Raw genomic sequence first — 26,025 nt, 5'->3', positions numbered from 1 at the left:
GTCTCAATGTGGACGTCTCACAGCAATCTCAGATCTCTCAGATGTTCAAAGGTGAACTTCGATCTGCTGTGTACATCCCTCCCCTTGTTTTGCCCAACGGGGGAAAAACCCCTGCATCCTCCCAGGTGCTCGGGCCAGAAATGTGACAGTCTCGTCGATGCCTGCCTTCTTCTCACCTTGGCATGGAGTCCATCACCAAGCCCTGTCAGTTCCACCTCCAAAGTCAGTCTCAAGCCTGCCCACTTCTCTCCATCTCCAGTACCACACAGAGGGCAAACCCATCTCTCACCTGCCCACTTACAGCCGCCTCCTAATGGACCTCTCTGCTTCCCATGTTCGCGCGTCCCACTTTCCATACAGCAGCCTGAGTGTTCTTGCAAAATTGTAAGATGGGACACGTCACTCCTCTGTTTAAAACCCTCCAGTGTCTTCCTCTTGCACTTGGAATAGAATCTAAAACACTTATCAAGACCCACAGGGAGGGCCCTACCTGATTAGTGTCCAAGTCCTCGCCCTCGCCCTCCCGCAGCAACTGAAGCGTTCCGGGGTCTCCCCACTCCTGGGACTCCTCACATTCTGCTCTGTCCGTCTGAACATTCTTTCCCCAGCTCTGCACACGGCAGGTGTCCACTCACCCTTCAGGCCCCTTCCTCCCAAGCCGCACCCCTGCTCTGGACGGTGTGTTCCTGAAGGACAGGGACTGGGTTTTGCTTCATCACGAGCAGGACTAGGGTGAAGCAAAAAGGGAAGGAGGCCTTCCCTCTCAGGTTCATGCATGCCTCCAAGAGTGAGGGCCTCTTTCAGTCTTGTCCCTCCTAGGCACCTTGTTTCCCTGACCCTAGTCTTGGCTCCATATTTCTCTCCCCACTGTATTCCCAGGACTTAGCACAGTGCCTGCTACATAACACAGGCTCAGCAAATAACCACTGAATGAATGAACATCTTAGCTTTGTGGGATGTACCCGGTTAAGAAGGTCGTGAGGGGGGGTGGGGGACAGGAGTGGACCTTGGTTAATCTCAGTCTCTGGTCTGTCCAGGGGGATGCCCCCTGGGTAACTAGATGGCTTCAGGGTTGAGCCTCATAAGGTACACCAGACTTCCCTCCAGGGAAGAGGAGGCTTGATTCTTGAGCTGTGCCCAAGACAGACTGAGTCAGAACCTGTGAAAGTGGGCTGTGAATGACTGAGAGAATCCCCAGGTCATTCTTGGACATCCTCGGTTTGCAGCACAAGGGCAATGAGGGGATTCTGAAGCCACCATAGATCAGACCCTAGCAGAATCCCTGTGAGATGGAACATGACCAAGTCATTTGGTATTAATGGCACCAAGCAAAAGTTAGGAGGATGGAGGGGCCCCTTCCCTTGTGTTGGGTGCAAACAAGGGTTCCGATGGATCAAAGCCATGCGAGATCTTCCTGGAGCAGCGTGTTCACTCCTGCTCTTCACCTTTCCTCAATGCACCATGCATCCCCCGGAGAGCTAAGTTTTAGCAAGAAGGCGCCTGCCCCAAATTTCGAGTTTAAGAAACCTGGGTAGGGCTTTAAAGATGTCTGACACTAGTCTGTAAATAGTCCTATTGCAATAGTTTTCCAAGGGTGTTTCCCTGACCAGCAGCATTGGCAGCACTTGGAACTTGCCAGAAAAGCAAAGTATCGCCCCTCCCGGCCCCCCACATGAGAACCACTGCCTTTTCCAGTTAGCAGAACCAATCGAGCATGCACGCTCTGGCCAGGATTTTGAACTTTCTTTTACTTCTTTTAACCTACTTATCTTGGTGACCAAAGCCAAAGTCAAGAGAGAAGGAGACTAACAGATATGGAGCGTTTGGATACTTGACAGATACGTTCTTCATCACATTCATATCACATTCCTTGGAAGAGCCCATGACCATTGCCATCGTGAGGTTTAGAGAGGTTAAGTAGCTTGCTAAGCTCTCGGAGTAATTGGCCAAGCCTGGGTTTGGACTCCTGTCTGCTGACACTGAAGACTTGGCTCTTATTCACCCCGTCACTCAGAATCCTCTGGATCTGTGCACGCGCCACTCACTCCCCTCCACCCTGCCTGCAGAAAGCTGGATTGGCCGTAGGCAGAAGTTCTTGTCTCCAAGCAAGGACCCGAGGCTTTCTCTACACGTCTCTATCCCCTGAGCTAGGGTGCAGACACCGGGACTGGGAGGGGGAAACCCTCAGGTGGAGAAGTTTGTCTCCTGCAGAACGGGACCTATTTTCCCTCACTTTCACCTTCTTGCTCCCCTAGGTTTTGGGTAAGGGGCTGGTTTGTGGTCCCTGTGGGTTTCCCAAGAGGAGTGCAGGTGCCATATCTGGAGATTCACGCCCTTGATGTGGGATCTTTGCCGATCCGAGCAAGGCCACTCCAATCACATTCTAGACAGCGAGAGATCACAAGTGATCGGTCAACTCATCCAGTCCCAGCTTCTAAGCAGGACTTCTAAACTCAACAACGAAGCCCCCATTTAAAAACATCTCACACTTTTCTCAGCCATTCCACTATCTTTGAACTCGGGAAATTCTCCTTGATGTCCAGGTCTTTCCTTCCCTCGCTGAGAGAAACTTCTGGAAGAGCACAGCCCGGCATGTGCTCCAGCCCGGCATGGAGGCAAGGCCGTACCCCCTGGCATCCCAAGGCAGGTACACCCTTCCCTCCCAGTTTCCGCCTCCGATTCCATTATGATGCAGACATTATGCCCTCAGGGTCTGGAAGACTGTGTCAGTTTTCACTGTCTTCTCTTCTCCAAAGCCCAGCAGCTCAGTGTCTTTGGCCTTCTACAGTTTCCAGGCATTTTAGTGGCCCTCATGTAGACCCAGAATATTCAACGAAGAAATCTTGACTGGAGGTCTGGTGGGAAACTAGGGTCTTGGTTTGTCATCTAACCAGAGGGGGAGGAAATCACTAGTCTGCTTCAAGGGAATTAGTATAAACAACCCAAGTGGGGAATGCGCAGGGTTTGGGGCACAGCCTGGGGTTCAAGTCCTGGCTCTTCTGTTTCCCGACTGCACGACTGTGAAAGTCATTGAACTTCTTTGACTTCGTCTGATCCTGAGTATCAGCCATTCTCAGGGGTCTCCCCCCGGGAAGCTGCTGTAAACCCTGATCTGGAGACAGAAGAGGAGACCACAAGGTAAGCTTTGCCAGTGGCCAGGAGAACTACTGAGGTGCATACGCAGCAAGCAGGCAGGGTATAAACCTCTTACTCTCCAGCCCCACTGGGGCAGGTGGTGGCCCTGCAGCCTAGGGACAGGCTAACCAAAGCCCCCCTGGGAGGCTGAAGGGCCATGTGTGCTCCCCTGGACATCTGGGTCAGCAAGAGAAGAAGGCGGGGAAGCCACCGTGGGCATGTCCCTGGTTGGAGGGTGGTCATGAGGACACCTTCTAGCCCGGCTCTCAGAAGCCAGCTTCTGGCTTTGGGGCCCGCATGAAGCCATGCCAGTTTGTAGGAGGCCTCGTCCCTCTCTCCCAGCCTGGGCTTCCCCACCCATCATCACCTTCAACAAGCAGGGTGAGGGAAGACATCTTGTGTGTCCTCTCAGCCTCCAGGTTCTTCCGCACTAGGATAAACTTAGAGCCGGGAGGCTTGGGTTCTAATCGCAACCCCGCCACTAACCCGCAGAATGATCTCGGGCAAGTCACTGTGCCTCCCAGAGCTGCGGTGTCCTTGGCTGTGAAATGAAAGCATTGTAGAGGCGGCCTCACCTTCTCGTCATAAAAGGGGGTTAACGGCTGAATGATGTGTGCACTTTCCCCTGCAGGGCAGACTCTTGGAGCATTTCTGCAAACTTCCAACCCCCCTCCTGCTTTGTCCTGCTGCAGAGCTTCTCTGGCAGCTGACTTCTACCCTCTTCGAGCAGAATTCTGAACAACACATCACAGGAGGGAGAAGCCAGTAGTGCGGGAGGCGGCCAAGGAAAGGGGAGGCCCGGCTCCCTGGCCCCAGAAGATGCCCGCAGCGCTCTGCACTGGCTGCCTGTTTGAAACCAGACCCCAGGCCTCTCTCTCTTCCCCCTCTGCTCACCCAAGAGTGCAATGATGAAACACCAAATTAGCTCCATTATTGTAACTCCTCCAAAAATTATAGGTCGCGTGTTCTGCCGGAGCCAGCTAATGTCTCCCACTGGTGAGCGGGTGACACTAATGGTTCTCTCCTCCCTTCCAGGCACCAAGTGGAGAGGGGCAAAAGCAACATGAGGGTCAGACGAGGAGGCAGCTTGGAGGGTGTGGGAATCCAGGGAGCCCGGGCTCCTGCCTGCCCCCAGCCCAGAGCCACCGCTAGTGGGTCCCTGAGCCCCCCAGCAGAAGCTCTTCCAGGTCTTTCCTTCCCTCACTGAGAGGGACTTCCTCTTGGCACTGAATGAGCCTGGAAGAGCACAGCCTGGCACGGAGGCAAGGCCGTACCCCCTGGCAGGGCTGGCCTCAGCCTCTGGGCTGGGCATCCTCGGGTTCCTATGGCTGCTGAGGCTGCCGCTAAGGAGGCAGCTGCCCCATGGATGACCCCATGTCTTGGGCTCCTTCCCCAGGCCCTAGGCCCTTGCTGCCCAGAGCTTCCTGCCCTCCCAAACGGCAGCCAGTGCTTCCTTCTTACCCTTGCCTCCCTTCCCGCCTCCACCTGCCTCTCCTACACCCGAAAGAGCATCTCCTGTCCTGTCAGCTGAGGCCACTCTTCCTCAGGTGGGGAGGACCCACATGGGAGTGGAAACACCGGGTTCACAGGCAGACCCAGGCCCCATCCCGCCAGGCCAGTCCAGGCAGTGAGGAATGACAGAGCCTGTGTTCACTGTCATCCACATGGCGCCATCCATATGGCTCATGGCCCTGCAGAGCGCCCGACAACCCTTTTCTAGCCCAGTGCCTTCCTAAAGACGAGGGTGGGATCTGGGTCTCTAAAGGATTCCTGAACCTTCTGCAGTTAGCAGTTTCTGAGTAAACCCCTCTCTGTGATAATCAGGGTAAGAGCTCAAGTGGCCTCAGATAATAGAGATCCTTTCTCATTTTACAGACCAGGGAAACAAGGCTTTGAAGGGCCGTGTGGCCCAGGTGGCGCTAGATGGGGTTTCCTGATATTAGACCACTTTGGAACCCCTTCCTCTCACTTTCCAATTTCACCCCACATGTATAAATTGAGCACCTACTAGATGAAGGTCAAGGGTTAAGGGTTAAGGGTTGCAGGGGACATACAAACAAATGAGATCGAAGGGTGGCAGGGGGGCGAGAACCCCCCAGATTCCAGAGACTGCCCACCTCTACCACAGTTAAGGAGGATTACAGGGAAAAACGTTCAAGAAACTACTCACAGCTGACACTCACTGGGCCCCTGCGTGAGAACGCTGCGTGTTTATGAGTAGGAGATATTCTTACCCACATTGTACAGATAGGGAAGCAAGCGCAGAGATAGCAACCAGAGATTTTAACTGAAAAGGAGGGTCATGTGGCTCGAACCCACACACCCTCTGTTAATGACCAGGCCAAGCCAGCTTGATTTTGTGCAAGGCTGTCACAGGGATCAAATTCATTACACTCATTACCCAGTGTTTGGGTTTCCTCTAATACTTCTGGAGTCCTGATTGAGGAAGGCATGACAGTGCTTTCGTACACTACCCCAGCTCCTCATTTTCATAAACCTTTTCAAAAGATTCTCATTTGTCACAACAAATTTAGGAACTAGATCTTACGATTAACGCCACATTGCAGATGAAGAAACTGAGGCCTCGGTGGGGGGCGGAGGGGGATGCTAACGAGGTTTTGGAATTCAATGGCCATGCCTAGACAGACCCCGTGATGTTCATTATTCTCTCCCGTGCTAAGACCAGGACTAGCTTTGTTTTCCCCAAGCACCCGGTCTGTATTTACTTCATGGACACAGAATTCCGGGACTAGGTTTCCCTCTTTGCGTTCGCTGCCAGAGTGCTTAAAGGGAGGGAGCTGTGTGCATGACGGCAGGGCACGCGTATGGTGGCCTCTCTGAACTTCAGGGGACTGTCTTGCGTGGATACCTTCCCTAACATTTGCATGCCATTTTAAACTTAGCTTTAATCGCATTATAGGTCTCGTGGGCTAGCTAAATCCTTTTTGGAGCAGCACAAAGTCACAGACAAACATAAATGACAGTTTCTAGTACTTGCTGTGCAAGACTTCAGACGGTTCTCTTTGTCTCTCTTAGCTTATTTTCTCTATCTACAGAATTAAAGACTTGTTGAGGATTAAATGAGACAATGTGTGAAAAGCCTGGTCAATTCCATAGTGCCATATAAAGGTAATAAAATAGACCTGTCAGTAACATTGTTATTAATAACGTGATGGGTCCCTGCCCCTGGACACCTGCACCATTTACGGTCTGGACCCTAGTGAAGAGGGGCTTGCTGGCTGGGACCCAGTCCCACGTAGTGGGAAGGCTCCCACAGCTGTGATGGGTGTCGCCGAGGGGCCTGATGCTGCTCTGATGGGGGAACAGAGCTATACCAGACGTCGCACCTCCCGTACCTGGAGGCAGGCCTCGGTTAGAGCGGTCCCTGCTGCTCTGCCCACGGAGGAGCTGACTGGGGTCCCCCAGGGGAAGGCCAGCAGTTCACCATGACATTGTAAGGCTCCCCAGAATCCTCCAGGCTTGTGTCAGCCTCGTCAACAGGGAAGAGGAGACTAGCACAGCCACTCCTACTGCTCATACCTCAGGAAATGAAGGGGCTCATTAATAATAGATAAGGAGGGGCCACAGTCTATGGTGAGAGCCCGGCATGACTACCCTGAGCCTCAGACCTGCAGGCCTAACCATCTCTTTCCTTCTGTTCCCCACACACATCCTGCCCTTTTCCCCAGCATTCTTCCAGAATCACTTAATCCCAGAAACTTCTAGAAATCCCTCACTGAGCCAATGCAGCCGCACTTTCTGAGTCTCCAGCACACCTCTGCCTCTCCCTGCATCCACGTGATCTTTTTAAGAAAGAAGACTCTGCAGTCCGTGAAAACAGTAATGGTGGTTACCTTGGGACAATGGGCTTATGGTGAGGAGCGTTTCTTTTTTGTGTGGCTTTCCGTATTTTCCAAAATATCTGAAACATTGTAATAATTTGCCTTGAGGCAAGGAAGGAGGAAATATCTTATAGCCATCCAGCCTTTAAAGACAATGATCTGTTTGGGTTCTCTGTTTTAGCATCTCAAAGCCACATGACTCCAAAAATGTCCTCAGTTTGCCTCATCCATAAAATCAAAATAGGGATTTCTTACTGTTTCAGGAGGTTAAATGAGGTAATAAACTCAGACGATGCTTTGGAAACCTGTTAGGTATTCCTGCTGTTAGCATCAGGGGCTATAATCTACGGTAAGAACCCAGGAAGGCCCTTTCTCGTTGATATTTAGTACCTCCTCATCACAACCGTGTGAAATACAGGTAATTTCTCAGTTTTACCAGTGAGGAAACAGAGCGGTAATGTGATCCACCTGAGGCCACTCAGCAGAGGCAGGATTCATGCCCCGGGCTCTGGCCTCCAAGTCCGGTTGATCTGCGAGTCCCTCAGGGCTGGCTCCATGTGTGCCCAGTGGGCCCATCTATGGGTCCTGACCGACGGGCCTTCACAGACTGCTTGGCCTTGAACAGATGCCCTCCCTGATCCTAGGCTTCCTCACCAGTGAAACCAAGAGATAATCTTTATCCTCTTTTATCAACCCGTGGGAGACCCAACCTAGAGCAGAAGCCGCCATGGGCTTTGATAACCACCTGTCCGGGTTATTATAATAAGCCACATAATCTTTAGGACACAAGGTGTCCCCCAGATTATCCTTTTCCAAATGTTATTTCTTAGGGCCACCAAGAGTGTCCCACCTGGGACAGCCAGAGCCCTGGGAGCAGGGAAGGGATGCAAAGCTAATCAAGCCAGCTTGCTTCAGGGACCCAGAGTGTGTGTGTGTGTGTCTGTGTGCGCGCGCGCGCATGTAGGACGGGCTGCTGGGGTCTGGGGTCTGGCCCAGGGAGGCCCAGGCTGACTCCAGCTGGCCACACGGGAGGTGGCAGGACTCCGCTGCACATCACCCTTCTTATCTCCTACAAGAAGGGACAACTGCTCAGCCAGAGTTCCTCTGTAAACAGTGCCCAAATAGGGTTGGGGGATTATTTTCTCTTAGGGAACACTCACTCCCTAAAGAGAGCTGGGTGGCTGCCCAGTCTTGGATAGGATTTACTAATATATTTTAAAAAAAAAAAGCTCTGTCAGCAGGAATTGGAATTATAAAGGCACTTGCTGCCTGCCTTCCCCCCTGGCCTCTTTTTTACCCTAGAACTACCAGAAAGGCCCAGAAGCAAGAAGGAAGTTCAGTCTCCTGGTTTCTCTGCTGAAAATGCACCTCGGAGCCCTAACCGCCACCTTCAAAATGCCTGGGGAGGGCAGCTGGCGGGCTCCCCGATTCTCCCCGTCCCGCTTCCTTGCTGCCCTGAGGCTCTCACACTTAGCTATTCTAGGCCCTTCCCTCCTGCATGCCTACCTTCGGCTACTTGCAGCTGAAGTGGTGGGGAGGGTTCCTCAGAGTGTCACTCCAGCAGGGGCCTTGGGGGATTGACTTGGATGGAGACGGTTTCTGGAAGTATTTTTCAGCAGGTGCCTCAAGTCCCAGAGCCAGCCTGTCCCCAGCTCGTGGAGAAGGGCAGTGCCTCTCACGTTTGCATCATGACATGCCACCAGAGTTGCTTTTGTCTCTGGAAGCTGAACTGTTCTTAGCACATGGTCCCAACTGTGTCACTAAAGATGTGAGTCAGCCAAAGACTCCTGGAAGGCATGGACTCCACCAAGAAGAGGTCCCTAGACAAGGAGCCCTCCACCAGTGCTCTTCTAGGGGGTGGGAGGAACAACTCTCCCCATCTTGCCCCTCAGAGACGGGGCTACCTTATTCAGAGGGAGGGGCTCCAGAGAGGACTTGCCAGGGGAGGAGGGGCTGGAACCGTAGCTCCCTTCTTGCGCCCCTGAGTGTCCCCTTCTTTCCTTCTGGGCTTTCTCTCTGGTCCTAGCCGCTCCCATCAGGTTCTGCCTCCACACTCTCTTTAAAGCTCCAACCCAAGTACAGACCCAAATCTGCTCTAATCCCGGCTCCCAGCATCCCCGAAGTGGCTTGGCTTGGCTCTTCTCTAAATACTGAGAGCTAACAAAAGGAAATAACCATGGGCAACACAGGTGGGACGTCGGGCTCTAGCCCCAAAGGGCCGGGACAGCTTCACAGGCCCCTCCCTGGGTTTGTCCCTGGCAGCTTCTGCCTGTTTCTGGAGAGCGGCATCCTTGCTCTTCTCAGCATTCCTCTGTGGTCTCCTAACAGCCCATACCCTTCCCGGCTGAGGCCCTGCCCAACAAGTCTGTCAGTCTGGGGCCTCCCTTTCAGGCCTTATCCTTGTGGGAAGAGCTGTTTCCTTCTCAACCCACAGGCAGAACTGGGAGGGGGGAGATGGAGGGTGGCTTCCCCTCTCCCATCTCGGTGGTAGCTCCACCTAGCCCCCCAAGGAGGGGCTTCTTCCTGGGTCTGTAGGGATGGCCCCGTATGCCCTTTCGTGGGCTCACAGAACGCCAATGGCCAGAGAAATTCTTCGGTAAGAAGAGAAAACAAATGTTACTTCAAGCCACGGTTGCCTTCTCTGGAGGGTGGAGCCTGCCACAGACCGGAAACCGATCTCAGGATCCCACTGCTCCTGCTGATGGCCGCTCATGCCAACCCCAACCAAACACCCTGTGGGGTTTTCAGTGTTCAGGGATGAGCTGGAGAGAACGACTTGCCCAGGGCAATTTAAAGAAGGCCTTCGTTCATTTGTTTGTACTTTGAGGCTTAGAAGCAGGTAAGGCGGAGAAGAGCCCAGGGGAGGTTGGGAGCCAGTGCCTTCGGGGAGGTTTGGCGGGAGAGCCCCTCAGGGCAGGCACCCACGGGGGTTTACTGAGCAGTGGGAGGAGAAATCCCCAGTCCCCACACCAAGAAACCTCCAACTGGGGCACAGCAACCCACTTTGTGTCCCCGGGGGTGGGGTGGAGCTGGGCTCGTGTCCCATGACTAAAAAAAAGGTCCGTGAAGAAAGAGCCACCAGAGGCAGAGAGGACATTTCAGAAGAGGAAGAAAATTAAGAGTCAGAGGAAGAACATCCACTGGCCCATCCCCAGGAGAGGCAGGACCTTGGGGAGAGCTCTCCCTAGCCAGCTTTTAAGAGGCCGCCGAGAGGAGGACCCGCAGCACGTACAGTGGAGCCAAGTCTCTCTGTCTGACTCCTGGCTCCCCATCTCCTTGGCTTTGCACCATTGAGCATGCTTTCCCAGTCTCCCCATCTAGAAACTGGGGATGACAACAGTGTCCACCCTGCAGGGGTGAGGAGTGGTGAGGATGAAGAGTAAGCTGCGTCCCTCAGAGAAGGTGAAGAAGCCCCAGCTGATGTCGGCTTCCATCTGCCATAGGATTGGGGCCAGACAGTCATCCGAGCCCCAATCTCCAGCCGCTTCCCCTTGCACCTCGACCCTGCCCACCCTGCGCAGACTCCAACACATGCCTTCCGATAACTATATAAATTAGTTCCGGGAGAAACCAGTGTCATAGTTGAGGACACTGGAGCCTCCCTGAACGCCGGGCTGTGCCAAGGCCAGCCCATCAGCGGGATAGAACATGGGAATCTACTGAAGCCATCACTGGGCCATCAAGTCTGAGAGCAGTGGTGGCCAGAGAAGGGTGAGCCTTCAACCTTCAGCCTCCTCCTATCCTGGGGCGCTCTCCCTGCTCTAATTCCTCATCCCTATGCCAAGTGGACTCCACAGAAAATGCTCTGTCCTGAGTTTTGCTACAGCCCTAGAGACTTCATCCAGAGAGGAAGACATTGATATTCATGGAGAATGAGTATGTGGCAACTCAGACCTGAGAGGAAAATGTGGTTAGGGACAACGGATGAGGGTGAATGGGGGGCATGGGCTTGATGTGAGAGTGGCGTAGGGGAGGCTATCTGCTCGAGAGGCCACTATTTCCACATAGTTGCTGACATGAAAACACCCTAAAAATATGCTACCCACAGGACAAGGTTGACCTAGACCCTAGTGCTAGCCTTGTCTCTGTCTTGTTCCAAAGTATAAATATTTATGTGCGGTAAGGAGGTCTGAAGTCAAGGTTACTTGGCTTAGAGTCTGAGGCACTTTGGGAAATGGCCTCTCTTCCCTCCTTGGTTTTCATGCTGACCTTGCTTGTTGGTTAGCCCTATTTCCAGTCTCAGTGGAGACCAGAAGTCTCTTAAAGAGAGGCTATCTGTTGGCAGTGGTCTTTGCTCTATGGCCCTTGACATTTCTTGCCTTGGGCTTCCAGTCTTCCCTTGGGCCTCTTCCTTGCAGGATAGAGAGACTCACAGGCATGGAGTGAAGACGGCAAGTGGGCAGTGGCTTCGGAAGGGAAGGAGAAAACGCCCCAAAACCTAGAGATATTCAAGGCAGTGGGCAGAGCCCAGGACTAGGTCTCATGAGACCGGAGTTTGGGGTCCAGATTTGCATGGACTCTCCGAGCCACCCCAGTCAAGTGTGACCTCTCTGGTCCTGACTTGCTCACCGTAAGCAGGACACTGAACCAGATAATCTTTGAGAAGCTTTCCAGCTCTGACCTCCCCCACATCCATGAGAACATGGAGTCCTAACACTGTGTCGTCCACAGGACATTAGAAACCCCTCAGGGACCGTGCCAGTTCTCCCAAAGTGGTTGCTATTCTGGTCAGAGTAACACCCAGCGACCCCAGTCTCTGAATTTATGCTGATCTAGGAGACCCAGTTACAAGCCCTTCCTCCTGAATGAATCCTGGAGTCTGAACGCCCTTGACAGTGTCCAGAGGGGAGGTTTGGCGGTTGCTTACCTTGTGACCAACTAATCTCTCTCCGGGAGAAAATGTCACTGTGGGTTATCAGGTGATAGAAGCGACAAGACAAGTGCATATGTTGCACGCAGCAAGGTGGGGGAAGCCCAGACAGCACCCCAGTGTTTGAGTTACAGATTTTTGTTGATGCATGAGCTCCCTGCCTAACGATTTCCCATTCATTCTCGCGTAAGGCAAAGATCAGATATTTATACGATCACGAGGCACAGCATACCAATGAAGGGCACGTGGGCCAGGGTTGAGGGGTGGGGGTGGCTCAGCCTGCTCGAGGCTGTAGCGAGCGGCAAGCAGGGGAGGGAATCAGGACGGGCTCCGGCCAATTGCCAGTAGGAGCCAGGCCCTGCCAGAAGTCGGCCAGAGCGGGCAGGGGCGCTGTCTTGATGCTAGGAATTTATCAAGGGTGAGACTGGAACTGTCTCTCCTGGGGTGAGCCTCTGGCTGGCAGCCTCTTAGGGCTGTTTCCTCTGCAGCCTCCGGGAAAGACGTCTCATGAAGGGGGGAGCACCGAAGGCCAGCAGAGCGGTTACTGAGCAACTCTGCCCACAGCCAGGTCAGGGCCCTGTCTGGACCAGTTAGCTTTGTTTTCCAGCACCGCATGGGAAACCTTGAACCCTCTGGAGCCAAGAATGGCTCCTGGTCCCAGTGGGCCCGAGGGAGAGGGAGTGAAAGCGCAGGTGCACGCCCATCACCTCTGCTGAAAGAACGCACGGACCCGGATGGAGGCTTCATGGGGGCGCGCAGGGCACTGCTGTCACTCAGGGAGTATGTGCCCCATCTCCCCAGCATGCTGCCTCTGGGGTGGAGCTTGGGTCCCACCCCCTGCCACCTCCTCTTGCTGGGTTCTTGGCAGGTTTTCAGCAATGTTTTTCTAGACCAGTCTTGGCCCCATTGGCTTCAGAACCTGGAGCCTGGCAGGGTAAGCTGCATTCTAAGGACCTGAGCTTTGAGCCTGGAGGGACCCCTGGGTGCCCATCCTTCCAGTTGGCTCCCGGCCATTATAAGAGGGTAGGGCTCTGAGGGTAGGGCTGCGGTTCTTGTTCTGGGCGCGAAAAGCAGCTCCAGGCTTTGATGTTCCCATCTGACCAAGACTTCCTCACAGGCTGGCAACGAGGCCCTCCCTCTACTCCCTTCTGCGGGAAGGAGACCAAAGGAAGGGTCTCCTCCAGCTGTCTGTGCCCTCGTAGGAGTGTGGTCTGGACATTTCCGCCCACCACCTGAGGGTGCAGGAGGAGAGCTCGGGGCTTGGCATTCCAGAGAAGAAAGAGCACCACGAGGCCAGACCTGAGGAAGTGTGGGGGTAAGTGAACAGCAGCAGGCCAGGAGGCAGTCCCACTGAGCAGCGTGCAAACAACCTGACTGCCCCTCTGAACCCAGGCAGCTTCTGACTCCAGCGCAGGGTCAAGCAACCTGCAGCGCTCACTTCGGGACAGGCCGCCGGAACAGCGGGCAGGGCTGGTAGGCTTCATACATTATTCAGAGCCTTGCTGGTAGAAAGGCTTGGGGAGCCGTCTTCGTGGTTTGGGCAAGCAGCCCAGGCCTGGCCTTGCTCCTCACTTCTCCCGTGGCTTCTGTGGCACCCTGCTCTGCCCTGTGGGCCTCTTTTGGGAACCTCTCCCTCTCTGCTTCTATCCTGGAGTGATCCTGCCTGCAGAAGTCCAGATACCTGGGAATTGAAGGCAGAATTCTAGAGCTTCTGAGCCCTTGTTGCAAACTCCTGATGGAATATGTCATCTTGGCCTGGGTTGCTCTGACTGGGCTGCAGCCACTCACCTGCCCCCTGCCCAGCCCAACCCAGCCTTGCCAGAGTCAGGACCCATCCCTGGACTCAGCCTACTAACTCGCTGCAAAACCTGCCTTCTTAGTCCTTTAAATCACATTGCAAGGGTCAGCCACCCAGGAAAATTTCCCCCAAACGATACAATCCATGTCCCAGTCTTCCACATGTGATCTCTTCCCCAGGTGGGCTCTTGTCACATGATGATGAGCAAAAGGGGGAGCCCTCATCTGTCTCTTCCGGGGTCCACCTGGTGTGGGTGGTCTTTGCCTCTCACCCTGGAAATGCTCACTTTGCTTCCCAGGGCCCTGAGCTTCCCCAGGTTTCCTCCTCCCTCACTGGCTCTCAACTGTCAGTCCTCTTGGCTGATTTTCCCTCCCAGTCCCCACCACCGAACAAGACAGTCCCAGTCCTGAGGCTCAGGCTGAACATGGGTCTCCAAGCAGGGGGTCTCAACTAGTCTCATGGCTTTTCACACCATTTCTATGCTGACTCCTTTTTTCTTTAGCTAAGGCCTCTCTCTGAGACCCTGGACTCTATATCCAAGTCCCTCTCCAACAACTCCATGGGGATGTCCCAAAGTCATCTCTGATATAATGTGAGCAAGTCTGAGTGCCTGGTCTTCCTCCTCAGATGGATTCTTCCTCCAGGATTCCCCAATTCAGTGAATGGTGATTCCCTCCGGAGCTGCTCAAGCTGAAAACCCTGATTCTTCTCTTTCTCCATACCCCCAACCCTACCCTCAACAAGTCAGCAAATTCCGCTAGTTCGGCTTTCGAGATATATGCAGAATCAAGCCAGATCCTACACCCCCACCATCCTTGTCCAAACCACTGTGGTCTCTTCCGGCAACGGTCTCTCAACTGATTTCTGTCTCTGCCCTGGTTGTATAGTCTGCTCCCAACCTTCCAGTTACAGCGATATTTAAGGGCTTCTGACTGTAGAACCCCATTAAGCTTTCCTGCCCCTTCACCCCTCTCACCTCGTCTTTTGTCTGTCCCCTCCCCAACCAACTTCTGCATCCACCATACTGGCCCTTGGATGTTCTCTAACCAACCCACGCCACGTTCCTTGCATTCAACTTTCTCCCACCCAGATCTCCCTTCTTCCGGACATCTGCATGGCTCTCCTTGTCATCCTTCGGGTCTACTCAAAAGGCCCTTCTCAGGGAGGCCGCACTTGACCAGCCTGTTTCCCGCACCTCCTCTCTTCACGCCATCCTCTTGTCAAACCACTCTCCCCACCACACTCTCCTGCTTTGCTTTCTCCACAGTCTCTCTCTGATGGTACTATTTACCTCACCCACTCATTTGTGTCCCTCAACCCGAGGATAAGCACCTTGGGAGCAAGGCTTTGGTTTAACATCACACCCCAGAACTCGGGACTGTGCTCGGGACCTCACAGCTGGTCAAAGAGATCACCACTGAAGGCGCCATTCTCAAACCAGCCCTCCTCTCACTTCCTCAGGTCTTTTTTTCTCTTGGGTCTCCTCCTGCTTGCTGCCCTTTGCTGGCCCCTCGCCTCCTCTTCCGTGACTGTGAGTCCTCCGCAAAGCTCGATTCTTGCTCCCAACTTCTCCTTCCACCATCGGTACCCTCAGCCCACTCACCCACTCTCCTGGCTTCCAAAATCACCTCAAACCATTGTATTCTTCTGATCGCATTCCCTTGCTCTGAAACCTTCACTCAATGAGAAGCTCCTTGAAAGCCCAGGACTCTATTAGTCCCCTTGGCTGTTTTTGGACCTAAATAAGTTCTCTGACCAATCACTGAAGACATGTTGAGGGGATAAAGAGTTCCCACGCTTCCCTCTTGCTGCCTCCCAGCCAGGATGGAACTGAGAGCCTGAGATCCAAGGTGCGCGTTGCCTCAAGCTGCTGGTCAATGAGCCTTGGGGAGGCTTCATCCCACAGTGATTTAATGAGTCACAGCGGATCAATTTAGCTGATTCTTTGGCTCTATTTGAAGAGGCCTTTTGTGGCTACCCTTGGATCTCATTTGACTTGAGTACGTGGGCGTGAGAAGAGGATTCAACCGAACTCTTTTCTGGCAAGGACAGGCAGTTTGACTCCAGGAGCGCAGCCTTCCTCAACACGCTGGGCTAGTGAGGACTCGCATAGCCCTCGGGACAGCAGAGCTACCTTCCTGCCTCCCCCATCAGACTGTGAGCCTCTAAGGACGGGACTGGAGTTTAAGCCCTCGTATTCTTCATGCTAGCCGTCTGGCCCAGAGTTCATTACACTGCAGCCAGTCTTGCACAAAGGAAAAAACCCAATCTGACATGACAGAAGTTCTTTCTAGACACTTCCCCCAATCCGGAGAAAATAAAGAAAAGCATTCCACTACACCTGCCATCCTGGCCTCTTAGCACTCTATCTTCACTGCCATCAAAGTCTAGCCTGTAACTTTCCTTTTCTGACCCTGATTTCTTTTCTCCATTTTTCCCCAGCACTTCTGCACACCTGGCTTGCTGTAGGCATGGTTTTGCTGCAAGCATCCTGAACCGGCCGGCCATCCCCCAAGCATGTGCCGTGTGTGCAAGGGAGGAAGGGCCTCCAGGTCTACTCTAAGGTGCCCGTCAGCCTGGGCGCTCTGAGGTGGAGGGCTCTTTCTCTGCCATCCTCCCCAGAGCCAGCTCAAGCTCCTACATTCAACAAGCTTCTACCTCAGTGATATAACTGACCACACATCCTCGACACTCGAATGTTTGTTGAATGAAAGAGCAGTGAACATCAGCCTACTGCCCACAGGAAGAATCCTGGGGAGATCGGAAAGGAATCCCAGTATCAGGGCAAAAGCTGCCGTCTGGAACAAGAGGAAAGAGAGAACCCAACCGGGCCACAAGAGAAAACAAGGTATCTTCTGGATACCTTGAACTAGAGGCACAATTTTGGAGCTGCCTTCTGCCCCAGGGAGCAATGTTATCCCGCCGTGCTCCTGCCATGCAAGGCTTGGTTGAAGACCTGGGTTTGAGTCTTGGCTCTCCAACACCTTCTCTCTGGGTGACACTGGGTGAATCACTTAACCCGATCCTTCATTTCTTTGTTTACATAAATGGAATGATAATGGGGCTTGTGGTGAGGATAAAATGTGATCAAGTTGGTTGTGCTCTAGGCTCCTGGTGGGAGCTCCGGTAATAAGCCCCGTTTCCCCAGTAAACAGGGATTCGAAAGGAGGCAGGTGAGGAGGGAGCTAAGCACCCTCTTCCTTCCCATGGGACTGGGCCTCGTGGGAAAAGGAGGAAGACAGATTGTTGGTGGGGAGCAGGGGCTTCCTAGTGGCAGGACCCCCTCTAGAGGACATTTCCCAGGGGCTGAAAGAGAGGACTGATTGTTACTGACATTTACGGGAGGAGGACACGTCTGGAAATTCTGCCAAGTGGCCTACTAACTTATGGACCACACTCCCAGGGCCTGGGTAGCTCTGTCCTGGAAGCAAGGGAACCAAGCACTTCTCTCCAAGAGAAGCCAGGAGTCTTAGAATCTCAGAATTTTGAAGCTGATTTAACACTCAGGAAACTGCAGCTCAAAGAGGACAAGCCACTTTCCCAAGGTCACACAGAGAACAAAGGGCATGGCTAGGACAAGAACTAAACTAATAAGAATACCCGACAGTGTGCCAGAATGGATGGTTGGGACCAAAGCAGGGGTCAGGTCCGAGAGTAGCACACACAGCGGCCCACGGGCTGGGCCAGAAGGAGAGTCACTGTGAGAATGGGGCCTGGGACGCTGCTCTGTGACAGTGCCCACTTGGGCATCTCATGTGTGTTACTTTAGTTTTCTACATTTACTATTCCCACGGGCTATGATCCCTGTTGTGCTGATAGGGAAACTGAGGCCCTGTGTAGATGACGTCGCCAAGGTCTAAGAGCTAGAAAGAGGAGAAGCTAGAATACAACACAGGTCTGGGGGCCTTTCTGGGGGCCCTGCTCATTCCCAGGCTGGAATTCCCACTCTATTAGGCCTCTCTTCCTTCCTGCAGACTCTGGATCCGGGCCCCCTGGAAGTGCACGAAGCCCACCAGCACCCCAAAACAATGCACACGCACACACACACACACCCGTTCTTGCTCACTCCGACCTAGTGGGGACCTGCTAAGGCAGGAAGATGGCCAAGTCCATTAACACCCCAAGCACAACACATATTTATGGCCCCAATTACAGCCGTCACCCCCCCACCCCCCGCCGTCAAGAAGCAGGAACAGCAACAGGAAGAGTTGTGTGCAGTGGGGTCTGAGGCCCCTGTAGCAATAACCACAAGATTACAGAGACGCTAGCAAACCCCGGGGACAGAGGCTCTATTATAATGATACATCTACAGCTTTATATAGAAATAATGAGACTGGGGGCAGAAGACGGGGGAGGGAAGAGCGGGGGCTTTCGGCCAATCAAAGTTCTAGGGGGAGGGAAAATGGCAATGCCCAGGAGACCATCCGCGGTTCTCAGTCAAGCCAGGCGGCTTAGGGGCAGCAAGAGCAGGAGGGGCACCCCGGGCCGGGCCGGAGTGGATGTGATGAACTGCTGTGACTCCCTTGCCACTCGGAGCTCCTGGACCCGGCGGATCAGAAGAGGCCTCCAATTTCTCTAACACGTCCAAGTTGCCTGCTCCTCACCCTCAGCCTGGTTTTGGGGGTGCTGTATACTACCTCCACTGCTCCCTCCAGGCTTTCCTCCAGAACAACCGGGAGGTGGGCGTGGGGAATGAGGCCAATGTCCCTTGTGGCTTAAAATTTGCAATTAACCAAGAGCTAGACTCCCCGGATGCCCACCTCTTCTTCACTAGCCTGGAAGCCCCTAATTCGTTCAACAGGAATGCTCCAGGCTTTGCTACTTGAAACCAACTTGAGCCATGGTGCTGGAGCCAAAATGAGGCACAAACCCAGTTCCCCCCCACCGGGGCTGAGGGTAATGCTCCAAGATAAGCAGAAGGACCAACAAGGGAACAGCATTCCTGGGCTCGTGTGACCTCCAAGCAGCCTGCTAAGCCCCTGTTTCTCACAATTCCTCTCCTTCTCCTTGGCCTGTGCATCACTGACCCTCCGCTTACGTCCAGACTGTCTGATCCAACTGGTGAATCAACTTACCGCTCCAGACACAAACCGTCCACCTGAACCATATCTCGGAAGGAACACACAGGCTCCGTCTCTCCCCACCAAGCCTGACTCTACCCATTTTCAAAATATGGTTTGACCTTCTCCTCCGGGAAGCCTTCCCAGGTTATAACCACACCCGATCCCCCCCCCCACCCCGGCTTCTTTAATCATCCTTCAATATACAGTTTTAATTGAGTTAATGAAGCTGTGGGGCCATTCTACAAAAACGTGCTGAGTTTTTACATTGGCTTAAAATGACACACTCAGCACAGAGGAAAAATACAAAAGAAAGTCAAATGTGGGATCAAAGGCATTCCTGAGCCATTGGGAGGACTTTGCAAATCTGAAGATGATTCGGGGTATAACTGAGGGACCCAGGAATAAATCCAGAGGAGCAATTCCTCTAGGAGCAGGAGGGCTCAGGGAACTTTGAAAGGGGGACCAGTTTGAGTCAGGCAGGGCAGTGGGGGAAAGGCCTGTGTGATGGAAGCCTGTGAGCACAGGCAGGGGACAGGAATGTCAGGGATGCTCAGGGGACCGGGCTGCAGGACAGAGGAGCTGCCTGAGTTCCGAGCTCAGTGAGGCCCAAATGTAGCCCTAGAAGTGGAATCTAGCACGAGGACAGATGGAAGCCCCTGTGCTCATCTGTACCACCCCCACCACGCTGGCCACAGGATTTCACACGCACTCACTGCTTATCATTCTCAGGGACTATGACTTGGGCCTCTCTGACCCCCAAATAACTATAATTTCAGAGTCAGCACCAAAAAACAGGTAAGAGCCCCCACTTTCTTACTTCCCTTTCCCCTCCTCTGCCTGATTCCTCATCCACCAGGAGGATAAGCCAGCCCACCGGAAGAGCTGCAGACAGGAGGGCCCCAGGGGCCTCCACTGGCAGAACCTCAGCTCAGACAGACTGCAAGCAAGACAGAGTGTGTGAGCACAGTCACCTGCTCTTCCCCCTCAGAAACTCCTGGGTCCAGCCTCCCTGTGCTCTGGGCTAGGATGCTAGCCTTCCCTCTGTCACGCCCTATATACCCACCCCCTCCCCATCCGGGGAAAATTCCAAGGCTGTCCTAACTCCGAAAGCAACCTCACACGGTACACACTGTTCACTACTTAGCATTACCAGCTCCTGCACGGATGTCTCTTGTCTCTGGAATTCGATTCTAATTTTCTGGGGATCAAAGAGGCTGTCTTTTATCCCAGTCCTGCTCACTCCTCATTGCGGGGCACAGTGTTCTGCTCAGAGGACAGGGAGGAGGACTAGAACGGAACTGACTGAGGATGATGAGGGTGGTGACGAAGTGTCCAACACCTTTTGGATGACCTGCTGCGCTGGGGAAAGGGGATGGGACGAGGACAGGGACAGCCACAGCCTTCTAGGGCTTAGGTAGCTGGCCTCCTAAGCATGCTTAGGCACAGACTGTCCAATGCAGGCCTGGGTCTTCCATCACGCCCACAGCTAAGGTCGCAGGAGAGGGAGGGGAATCCTCGAGTCTGAGGCAAGCTCTGCTTCCCTAGCCCCTGGCCTCCCCCCTTCCCACTCTCAGAAGCCCTGGGCCTCGACCTTCACATGGGGAGGACTGAGCTGCTGTTCTCTACCTGTGCAGCCACCATAACGAAGCTGCTGCCCAAGGAGACCATAAGGGAAGAGCTGCACCAGATGTAAACTTCACAGTGATTTATAGAGCAGAGCTCTTGGGCCTGGGCCGGGGCACAGCTGCTGCGCCAGCCTGCCCCGTCCACCCGCCCCGTCTGCCTGGCCCTGCGGCTGGTCTTATTCTTAGGGGTTTCCCGAAAGCAAAGGCAGGGGAGGCACTGGAACTGAATTGGTCAAAGTCAACCCCAGCTCGGAGAATGGGGTGTCCCCGAGACCCGCCCTGGGGCAGAAACAGAGCCCACCAAGCTTTGAACAAATCAAGTTTCTTACAGCTTTCCTATCAGAGCAGGGGGGATGATTTTCCTGGTCTCACGGATTCAACACGGAGACCTTAAGAATGGACTGTTCAGAAGGAGGGCCTGCAGACTGAGTGGGGTGAGACCCACCCCAGAGAAACAGTGCAAGATGTATCTGGGAGGGCTCAACCAGTTAGCACTCAAGACCCCAGACACAGGGCCATTGTTGTCTGATGGGAACACCCATGCTGCGCTCTCAGCTGCCTGGATGGGCTTAGAGAGAGGCTTCCCCACACCTATGGGATCTACACTGGACTAAAGGGCTCCAGATATGCCCTCTTAATTCTCTTTGCCAAACCTGTCCTCCTTCCAAAAAGGAGGGAGCCTGCGCCTCAGCTCCTTGTGACCTTCCCTGGTGAACTGCAGTGGATCATAAGTAGCCCAGCGCCTCCATCCCACGTGTGCATCAACCAGGTGTCCTCTGGGCTGGCCTGGGCAGGGAATGGCTGTGTGGTAGTCACTGGTGTCAGCCATTGAGTGCTTCCAGTTCCCCTTACGGGCACATGGTAGGATTTCTTTGCCCTGCCCTCCTGAGGTGCCATGTGTCTTGCTGTAGCTAACAAAATGCGGGTAGAAGTAACATATATCTTTTCGTTGTGGAAGCTTTGAGAAATAGTACGTGATTCCCCACATCCCCTTTCTCCCGATGTGGTAACTATGGGAGCACATGTCCAAATGGAACCTCTATCTGCTCAAACCCCTGGGTCACAAGGTAACGTAGAACCCCCAGCCATGCTGCGAAGCATGGACAGCATGAACAAGAACTAGATCTTTGTTGCTCTAAGCTACCAAATCCTAGGATTATTTGTTGCTGCAACATAACCTCATTCGTCCTGATTAACATGCCCTGTTCTTAATTGCCTTTTCCAAGCTTCTAGTACACATCAGTGCACTTGGCAGATGCTGCTGTCTGATTCAGTCTAGAGACCTGCCCAATCCTCTCCCATGATCAAAGAGCTAGACCTGAGGCCGAGCAGGTGGAGGGAACCACCCCAGAACGTGTAATCAGAAGCAATGGACAAAAATTCTCTTCGTTGCCAATCCACACCCCAATCTGGGGCAGTGTGCAAGGACCTTCCCAGGGCAGGCGGAGCCACTGGTCTGTTCCCAGAGTTCCCCTTCACATTCTGAAGGGCAAAGACCCACTTGTCTCTAGGATGGAGGAGGATAGGGACACAGCCCACTCAACCCAACCCTAGAAACCCTCCAGAAGCCCAGGAGGCAAGGCTGTACTCACACTTGTGGCATACTGGATGTCCTTCCAGATGGAGGTTTCCCGGGACAGGTCGGAGACCTCAAAGAGGTTGTCTAGGATGACCTCTCCAATCATGTCATGGCGGGAGAAGCGATCGAAGTCAAAGACACTGAGATGTAGCTTGCGGTCAGCCAGCTCCTCGTAGGGCACCGGGAAGTGGAAGTTCTCATCGAACGTGGGGTTCAGGGTCTTGCGGTGCACTCGGGTCTGCAGCTTGCACTTGCGATCAGGCAGGAGGTAGATCTTGACATAGGGGTCAGAGCTGCCACAGAAGTCCTTGGCAGGGAGGTCGAAGGCCTTCAGGATGCGCACGATCAAGGTCTCACTCTCATAGTCGTAGCGCAGGCTGAAGTTGATTTTCCCACAGCTCTTGGCGGCCTCGGACTTGGCATCGTCCCCGTCCACCGACTTCTGCTTGTAGAGTTCAGGCTTGATTCGGCCAATGCTGGTGGGCTGCTCTGCTGCCGGCGGCAGCTCGTTGCCGTAGTCCACACTGGAGACGTGCATCTGCCGTGGCAGGTGGCGCTTGAAGGATGTGTGCCTGGCAGGGGGTTGGGAGGAGAGGGTAGGGAGAGGGTAGTCAGGGCTCTGCGGGACGGGCGTGCAGGCCAACACCTGCCGGCCACCCTGGCTCATCCTACCCTTTGTGGGCCCTTTTCCTCCTGCTCGCCGACCCTCTGTCTGTCTGCACATACTTTGTGCACAGGTGGTTGCAAGCATTTCAAGTCCACGGAAGGGAGCTGGAATGGGGCGTGTACATATTAAGTTCAATTCAATGGTAGCCTTTGCTGCCATTTTTTTTTCTTACTTTCTGGGTTTCTTCCTAGTAGATGTGGCTCTGGCTCCCCCCATGAAACCATGAGATTCCTTAGGAGAAGGACCATCCTTTCTTACTCTGGCTGTGTCTGTCCCTTCGTTATCCTCACCAGCTCTACCACGGACACCATAGTTAACAGTGATTGGGCTTGGGAGTCAAACTGTGCAGGTTGATATTGGCTCTGCCACTGTCTGGCTACGGGACCGTGGTCAAGTTATTTAACTTCCCTGCACTAAAAATGAGGTTAGTAAAAGTAGAAATTGCACAGGATTGCTGTGAGGAGGAAAGATTCATACACCTAAAAAGCACTTAGAACAGGTGTATAGTAAATGAAACAGCGTCGGCTCCGGATTGTCAAAGAATCCAGCTCTGATGGATTCTTTCCTTGGCTCCTCATGGTAACCTTACCAGTCATTAGCCCTATTTTATACTTGGGAAAAGTGAGGCCTAGGAAAGGTGAGCAACTTGCCTGAGGTCATATGATAAATTCTGAAAATGTGACCCCCAGAACACTCGTTCCTGAACTCACAGCTGAAGACCTGGTCTCTTTCCCTTTGGCTGGTCCCCCGGGAGCCTGGGGAGACGTTACAGGGACCCAGGAGCCAGCCAGAGCCCTAGATTTGAATAAATACGCACCACTTCTGTTTCTGAATTTAGAGTAGGTTGTTTGTTATTATGCGGTGGGAGTTGTTTTTGCTTTTCTCCGTTAAAGAATGCCATGGATACAGCTGCTGTCCGGCAGGGGACTGTGTCAAAGGTTATAAAGGAATCCTCATTCTCAAAATGTTAGGAAACTCTTGTCTTATATTCCATCGACAAGGCTTTACTGGAATATCCCTAGACACACCATGAACTTTTATACCCCTGGGCCTTTGCATATTCTCTGCCCTCTGCCTGCAATCTCTCCTTATCCCCAACCTCCTCCCCCACCTCTCACCCACGCACATCCCCACACATGCCCCAGAGCACAGTGCCCCACCTCCAAGGTTCCCCTCTCCTGCAGCCTTTCCTGATACGCAGTTGGTTACCCACCGCATTCTCCATCACCCGTTACAGTCTCCAATCAGAGTACATGTGTTATTATTTCTGGCCTCTGCTCCTCAAGGGCTGGAATCTCATTAACGTCTCGAGTCAGAGAATGTGGAGGTGTGGGGGTGAGGGAGGGGAGAGGTCCGCCCTCACCTGGTAGATGATGCTGGCTCCGTGGTCTGTCGCTGCAGCCGTGCGTGACGCATGATGTGCTCCTTGACTGACATCTGCACCTCGGCCGGGATATCCGGGGATGTGTGGCTGATCTTCACAGCCGCCTCCAGGAAGCCCAGGGTGCTGCTGTCCTTCAGCTTGTCTGCCATGTTGCCTCTGGAGCCGGGGCCCTGGAGGGCCTCCGGGGGAGGGTTAGCAGAAGTGGGACTGGAGGCCTCCTTGCCCCTCCAGCGCGTCCAGCACAGCTTCCAAAAGAGAAAGAGAAAAACTGCCACCAGGGCCACGCCACACACAATCACTACCACTGCGAGGAGGCTGACAGAGGTACCTGCCCTCGGCGTGAGCCAGGCAGGGAGGGACAGAGACAGACAGAGGTGGGCAGAAGCAAGAGAGGGTGTTGGCAGAGGGGGGCACACAGAAGGGACAAAGACGGGAGAAGAGAAAAGAACGCTCATGAGAAAGCTGCCCGCCAGAGGAGAGGTGGTTTTCGGGGTGATGCGCCGCCGTCCACTTTGTGAGATGTCTGCAGCCTGGCACGGGCCTCCCCTGATCCCCCCACCCGCAACCTCTTCCCCCCCCCTTCCCTTGACCCTCCCCTCTCCCCCCTCCCCCGCTGCCAGCCCTGGGAGCACCTGGGCCGCCTCCCTTGCCGCCCCTACTGCCTGTCGTGGCATGTGGCATGTGCACCGGGAAGGGAAAGTAATTTAAATAGCAGCCTAAGCAAATGTCCAAATTCGTGAAGCGTTCACACGCGGATGCTGTTTGAATTTCTATTAGAGCTGTTACTAAGGCCAGACTGAGAGCAGAGTCATTTTTTGTATACAGCTCTCTTCCTCAACAGGCTGTGTGGCCTTGAGGACCAGAGGCTCTGCCAACTCCATCTCTAATGGTACCCCCACCCCCACCCCACCGTGGAGCCCAGAGGCGGAGCTCAAGGAACATGGGCTGACTTGAAGTCAATGAGAGGCAGGTGTTAGGTCTCAGGCTTCTTTGGGACTCTCAGCTCTGCACACAGTAGGCTCAGTAAATACTTGGATGAAGTTGGAATTGAAGCCACACAGCTTATTTCCAAGCTACATACAAGTGATTCCTGTAGCCGGCTTTTCCCATTCCCATGGCCAGTTGAGAGCTTTGCTGTAAAGCTGATATTTTTGAATGTTGTGGTTGGTGCAGAGGTGGGCGCTCACTGCCTTGCCCCCAGCCCACCCCTGTCCCCCAGCAGGATTCCTGGGATCCCAGGAGAGCCATGGGGGTGCCTCCCTCTGGAAGAAATGATTAAGCAGAGGTCTGCTTAATGGTTAAGTCATTAAGCAAAGAACACCCCCAACCCCCTCCGGAATGACCCTTAGAGCCCAAAGCTGCTTCTCTCTCTGAGAGGTCAGAAGGCTCCAAACCAATGGCAAACATGCCAGGGTTTGCACAAGGTCAAGCCCAAGGAGGAGTCTTGCATGGCTAGGGTGACAGTGGAAAATTTGAGAAATTCCACCACCATCACCGCCATCACACCAAATTTCTGGGAATTCTGGAAGAGGCTAGATGCCTTGGTCACTGGACCTGGGCTCCTGGGCTCCCTTTGGAGGGGTGTGTCCTCACCAGTCTCCCTGTGACCTGCGTGGCCCCTGCAGGCCTGTGGATTATCCTGGCCCAGTGCCCCCAGGAATCTTAGGATTTAAGGTGAGAAATGACCCTACAAGTACTGAGGTCAGGCTGTGCTTTTGCAGATGGGAGAAGTGGTCCAGAGAAGGGACTTGCTTGGGGTCACAGGTCAGACTAAGAGCCTGGACCAGGGTCCGGATGTCCGCTGCCCAGCCTGGGGGTCCTTCCACTATTCAACCCTGTTTGTTCCTGATTCAACTGTAGGCTATTGTAACCCTGTGTTTTTCTATTTGTCTGACTTAGGGCCTAGCACAGAAACTGGCCCATGAGAACAAATGAGTGAATGAATGAATGAATGAATGGCACATAAAAGAGCTATAATTATCTCTTAACCGCATTTACTGAGAACCTGCCGGTACCCGGTGCTAAGCTAGGCTTGCAGTACCAAGATGCCAAGCCCCCCACC

The 26,025-nt window shown here is 53.7% G+C and overlaps 1 protein-coding gene across 4 annotated transcripts in view; it reads right to left on the bottom strand.

Annotated features, from left to right (window-relative positions):
• Positions 1 to 26,025, bottom strand: part of SYT6 (synaptotagmin 6) — a 54,973-nt gene that overhangs the window by 19,556 nt on the left and 9,392 nt on the right. For all 4 annotated transcript variants that reach the window (XR_014299312.1, XR_014299313.1, XM_082685252.1 and 1 more), the window contains exons 2-3: positions 23,943 to 24,291; positions 21,926 to 22,484 (exon numbers count right to left, since the gene is read on the bottom strand). Coding sequence is in view for 2 of the 4 variants with exons in the window: in XM_082685252.1 (XP_082541378.1) it covers positions 21,926 to 22,484; positions 23,943 to 24,291 (908 nt within the window). In the remaining 2 variants the exon portion in view is untranslated. The remainder of the gene's footprint in view (positions 1 to 21,925; positions 22,485 to 23,942; positions 24,292 to 26,025) is intronic.

This window comes from Mustela nivalis (assembly GCF_964662115.1).
Source record: "Mustela nivalis genome assembly, chromosome: 10".
NCBI lineage: Eukaryota > Metazoa > Chordata > Mammalia > Carnivora > Mustelidae > Mustela > Mustela nivalis.
Note: the sequence above shows the minus strand (reverse complement) of the source record. Positions and strands in the feature narration are given on the sequence as shown.